Source organism: Octodon degus, unplaced genomic scaffold, assembly GCF_000260255.1.
Source record: "Octodon degus isolate 3935 unplaced genomic scaffold, OctDeg1.0 scaffold00006, whole genome shotgun sequence".
NCBI lineage: Eukaryota > Metazoa > Chordata > Mammalia > Rodentia > Octodontidae > Octodon > Octodon degus.
In genome coordinates, this window is record NW_004524582.1 from 34,170,254 (window position 1) to 34,176,245 (window position 5,992).

General features: G+C 35.0%; 1 protein-coding gene across 1 annotated transcript in view; it reads left to right on the forward strand.

Moving 5' to 3' along the window:
- LOC105743184 (zinc finger protein 665-like) overlaps positions 1-4,918 on the forward strand; it is a 33,660-nt gene extending 28,742 nt beyond the window's left edge. The window contains 2 exon segments of the mRNA XM_023700569.1: positions 1,661-4,176; positions 4,178-4,918. Coding sequence (XP_023556337.1) covers positions 1,661-4,176; positions 4,178-4,336 — 2,675 coding nt within the window. The 3' untranslated portion in view covers positions 4,337-4,918.
- The last annotated feature ends 1,074 nt before the right edge of the window (positions 4,919-5,992 follow it).

Here is a 5,992-nt window from a genome sequence, read left to right on the forward strand (position 1 = left end):
CTGGCATGTGGTGCTGGGGGATCGAACCGCGGTCCCTGTGCTTTGCCAAGCTTGTTCCAAGTAGGTGCTTTAGACCACTGAGCCATCTCTCCAGCCCCAACATTTTATTTTTTAGTGGCAATAATTTTCTTTGCCATTTCTGGTAGGCTAGGTCTATCTCATCCATTCAGTGAACTGATCCAGTTATTGCACTCATGAGCCAGTCACTTCCAAAAGCCCAACCTGGGAGTGCACGAGGCTTTGAATAGACATCTAAATATAAGCCATAACAATGGATAACATTATAGAAGTTTATAAAGAAATTATAATTGGAATGATTATATGATCCAGGAATTCTGCTACTGAATATACAGCCAAAATAAATAAAATGGACATGTTGAAGAGTTGTTTCCACTCACATATTCAATGCAGCATTGTTTACAATAGCCAAGATACAAAAGCATTGTAAGTGCCCATGAAGATAGAAAATAAAAATGCAAAATAAAATGGATTACTATTTTACAATAAGGAGAAATTTTTGTCATTATAGCAACATGGGTCCATATTTAAAGAGCATACAGGGGGCCAGTGAGATAGCTCAGTGGTCTAACATGCCTGTTTCAGCAAGCTTATGTAAGCACAGGGACCAGAGTGCAATCCCTGGCACCACATATCACACCAGCACCGCCGTCAGCATGGGCTGAGCTGGTCACCAAAAAAAAAAAAAGTATATAGGACATTACATGATATGAAATAAGAGAGACACCAAAATAAATTACTGCATGATGTTACATGGAATCTGAAGATGTTGAAGTCAAAAATTTCAAGAGTCAAATGCTGGTTACTACAGGCTGTGCTTTTTATTATTTTTAATTATTTTAAATTTTTAAAAATTTTTAAAAAATTTTGTGTGTGTGTGTGTGTGTGTCCAGCTCAACCCACCAGGGGACGGGGCGGGCTGGCATGTGGTGCTGGGGGATTGAACTGTGGTCCCGTGCTTTGCTGAGCTTGTTCTAAGTAGGTGCTTTAGACCACTGAGCCATCACCAGCACCCCCAGGCTGTGCTTTTTGTGGGTGATGTTCAGGGTAATGTTGACAAAAGGATAAAAAATTTTAATTTAATATATATGAATAATAAGAAAGAGGTTGGGGTCTTTCCTAATCCATAATGCTCTGGGGAGGAGAAAGATCTGTAGTTGACAAAAGTAACAAATGTTTGTTTCTCTTCCTATATGGTGTGTCTCCCATCCTCTTCCCTACCATGTTGTGCTCATTTGGAGTGCTATAAACTTTTAGTTTTGGAATATCTTATAAAACAGTATGGTCACCCCTGGCCTGCCACGCTAGCCCCGGCCCCAGGGTGTGCTAAGATGGTGAATGAGACTGGGTGTGGTGGCATGCATCTGTAATTCCAGCACTTGGGAGGCTGAAAAAACAGGAGGATCACTACAAGTTCTATTTGTGTAGTGTGACTCTATAGACCCTCTACTAAATACATGATAATAAATAAATAAATAACAATATAGTAATTATGTTGTTAAGTTCATGTATCTCTGTAGTAATTACAGCTTAGTATTGTATCATGCTGATGTCCCCAGCTCCATATAATTTCATGTTATATTTGCAAAGTATATTCACTGCAGTGTATTAAGTAATAACTTGTTATTTTTATTTATTTCAGCTGTATCTTATTATACCCAAGACTTTTCAGGAGAGCAATGCATAAAACATTTGTTCCAGAATATGATAAAGGGAAGATATGGAAATTGTGGCCTTGACAATTTATACTTAAGGAAAGAATGGGAAAGTATGGGTGAAAATGAAGGTCAAAACATAGATTATAATGTACAAAACCAAAGTGTAATACCTGTCCACTGCAAAAAGTTGTTTTTCAGTGTAAATGAAGAGCATATATCATCTCAGAAAAGATCTCAGTGTATACCAGTTTGTTCTGAAGAACCACATACTTGTGTAAATAAGTATCCAGGGCAATTTTTGAAACATTACTTTCCTTTGGAAGGTAATATAGAGAATCTGGAAAGCGGCCTATTTCATGCTACTGGATTAAACTTTAATTTAAACATCACTGTAGACAATGGATTTAAAAATGAAGAAATTTCTAAATGTGATCAATTTGAGAGTCCCTTTAGAGAAAGTTCATCCTGCAATCAGGAAACTATTTCGTTTGTCAAAGTACACAATTTTAATGATTATAAAATCTTTACTTTCCCATTATTGATTAATCCAAATGCAGATATAGATATCTGGAATGTACATTACATTCATAATGAAACTAGGAAGACCTTTAACCAGGAGTCTAATCTAAATAATTACCTGGTTACTTACATTGGTGAGAAAACTTATGAATGTGATGAAATTCACAAAAACTTCATCTGTGGCTCAGATCCTTGGAAACATGAGTGGACCAATTTTTCAAAGGATTTTTACCAAGATAAAAAATGTGAGAAAATCTTCAAATGCTCAAATTTTGCTGTGCTCCCAGGTTTTCATATTCAAAACAACACTTACAAATATAGAGAATGTGGCAAAGCTTTCAATCAAATTTTAGGCCTTATTCAACATCAGAACATTTATTCTGGAAAGAAACCCTACAAATGTAAAGAGTGTGGCAAAGCCTTTACCCAGGATTCAAAGCTTAATCAACACCTACATATTCATGATGTTGGAAAGAAACCCTACAAATATAAAGAATGTGGCAAAGCCTTTAATCAGATCTCAGACCTTGCTCAGAATCAGAGAGTGTATACTGGAGACCAACCCTACCAATGTAAAGAATGTGGGAAAACCTTTACCCAAGGATCAAGGCTTAGACAACACCTGAGAACTCATAGCAGTGGAGAGAAACCCTACAAATGTAAAGAATGTGGCAAAACTTTTAATCAGACCTCAGGTCTTTCTCGACATCAGAGAATCCATACTGGAGAGAAACCCTATACGTGTAAAGAATGTGGCAAAGCCTTTGCCCAGGATTCAAGCCTTCGACAACATCAGAGGATTCATACTGGCGAGAAACCATATAAATGTAAAGAATGTGGCAAAACTTTTAATCAAATCTCAGTCCTTACCCGGCATCATAGTGTTCATACTGGAGAGAAACCCTACAAATGTAAAGAATGTGGCAAAGCCTTTAATAGGCTTTCATATGTTGCACAACATTACAGAATTCATACTGGGGAGAGACCCTATAAATGTAATGAATGTGGGAAAACCTTTACCCTGTATTCAAGCCTTAGAAACCACATAGGGATTCATAGTGCTGGAGAGAAACCTTATAAATGTAAAGAGTGTGGTAAGGCTTTTAATCAGATTGCTAACCTTTCTGTACACAAAAGAATTCACACAGGAGAAAAACCCTACAAATGTAAAGAATGTGGCAAAGCTTTTAATGTTCGTTCAAACCTTACTCAGCATCAGAAACACCATACTGGAGAGAGACCCTACCAATGTAAAGAATGTGGCAAGTCCTTTATTCAAATTTCAAATCTTATTCAACACCGGAGAATTCATATAGGAGGGAAGCCCTACAAATGTAGAGAATGTGACAAAGCTTTTAATCAAAGCTCAAACCTCATTCGACACCAGATAATTCACTTAGGAGAGAAACCCTACAGATGTAAACAATGTGGCAAAGCCTTTAATGGTTCTTCAAATCTTACCCTCCATCAGAGAGTTCATACTGGAGATAAACCCTACAAATGTAAAGACTGTGGCAAAGCATTTAAACGAATCTCAAGTGTTACTGTACACCAGAGAATACATACTGGAGAGAAACCTTACAAATGTAAAGAATGTGTCAAAGCCTTTAGTGATTGTTCTGCCCTTATCCAACACAAGAGAATTCATACTGGGGAGAAACGATACAAATGTAAAGAGTGTGGTGAGGGCTTTAATAAAAGTTGTCAACTTACTATGCACCAGAAAATTCATAATGGAGAGAAACTGTACAGTTGTGAAGAATGTGGCAAAGTCTTCAATGATTGTTCAACCCTTACTAACCATCACAGTGTTCATACCGGAGAAAGACCCTACAAATGTAAAGAATGTGGCAAAGCCTTTAATGATCGTTCAACTCTTGCTCAGCACCATAGAATTCATACTGGAGAGAAGCCATACAAATGTAAAGAATGTGGCAAAGCTTTTACTCAAAGCTCACATCTTACCCGACACCAGAGAATTCATACTGGAGAAAAACCCTATAAATGTAAAATATGTGGCAAAGCTTTTAATCAAAGCTCAAACCTTACTCAACACCAGAATATTCATGGTGAAGCTGAATTCTAAAAATGTAAAGAAAGTGGCAACTCTTACTCAAATTTCAAATCTTATTCATGACTGAGAAAGCCTTTGTCCAAAATATACTTGCTAAAGTACCATAAAATAATACTGGAGAAGAAATCCTTTGTAAGTGTAAGCAATGTAGCAAGCCTTATGCCTCAGAGTTTGATGTACATAAGAGCATTCTTAATAGAGAGAAATCTTACAATTACAGAAAATGACAAATCCTTCAACGTTTGCTTAAAATTTCCTGGACACCATTAGTTGATGTGGTAGAGTAATCTTCACTAAGTATCAGAATAATGAGAAAACTTATCTCTGAAAGAATAAAAATTATTATAAATTGTAACTTATGAATGTCTTTTTAAAAACCAGAGAAGTCAACTCAATCATAATTTGAATAACAGGCCTCCTGAGAGTTTTTAATTATACTTACAACAGAGTTTGAAATATTTGAGGTTATGAATGATTTTTGTAAGTAAATAAAAATGACTTATTAATATTTTAATAGTGTTCTGTTTGTATGTCTTTCTGCCACAGATATTCCATTTAATATTCTAGATGACATAACTATACAATTGGTTAAATAATGGAATGACATCTTTAGTTGGAGAATATTCATAATTTTTATCTATTTTTCCTCTTGCTAATTATGATAGTTATACAAATGGTATTACAGGAGTATCACAATGCACTCTATTTTGAAATTGTGAATTATTACTCATAACATTTTTCCTTTAATTCTTCCACATGTATTAAATATTTTAAAAATACAAATATTTTAAATCTATAATTTTTACATTATACTGATTAACATTTGGAGCAGGAGGATCATAAATATAATTGTGTGTGTTCATGAATATACATGTTTATACCTATCTTATGAAGAAATTATTGAAATGAAAAGAATTTTAAAATACTTGAAAATGTCATGATGGTTAATGTCATGTATTTTGAAAAATCTCATTTCTACATGATAGGGTTTCTGGTTTTAAGGTCTTTCCATGCCAGTTCTATTTTTATTTGCTTTGTACTTGTGGAAAATCTTGGATGACTTGTTCAAAGCTTATGAACTATTGTTATACCTGTTTAAGCATGGTTCTTACAACATGTAGTAGAGTTTGAAAATGTATTCTATAGATATATTTTCACACTCTGTGAAACATTTTATTAATGTATTAAATTTCCACTTTAGTGGAGGAAGTCTTTTTTATGTTTCTTTAAATGAGCTAGTTCAGGTGAAAACTGGAAAAACTTCAAAAATCATGAACATGACATGTGTATGAAACAAATAGTGCTGGTTATACAACATATTCCATAACTAAGAAAAATGTTTCATTTGGAATACATCTGCTTCATGTAGTAGAAGGAAACAGGCAGACAAGAGAGATGACATTACTTTTACATGTTGCACATAGATGTGTTGATCATTTTTTTTTTTCAATTTTATAATGCAGGGTTAATTGGCCTATTGGTCTTTGGAATTGGTATGTATTTATTTCCTTTTTTTTTTTTTTTTCTGTGTTTCATTGGTAGTCCCAACAGCTCGAAGACCTTATGGTTTTTGGCCCTATCATAAGGTCCACAAATTTGCACAGGATGATGGCACCAGAGATACAAAACTTGCACAGCCTCTTGGACAAGTTGATTGTGACTTCCCAGTGATCCAAGTCCCATTACAAGAAGAAATATCTTTTGGAAACATGCCCATGGCCAG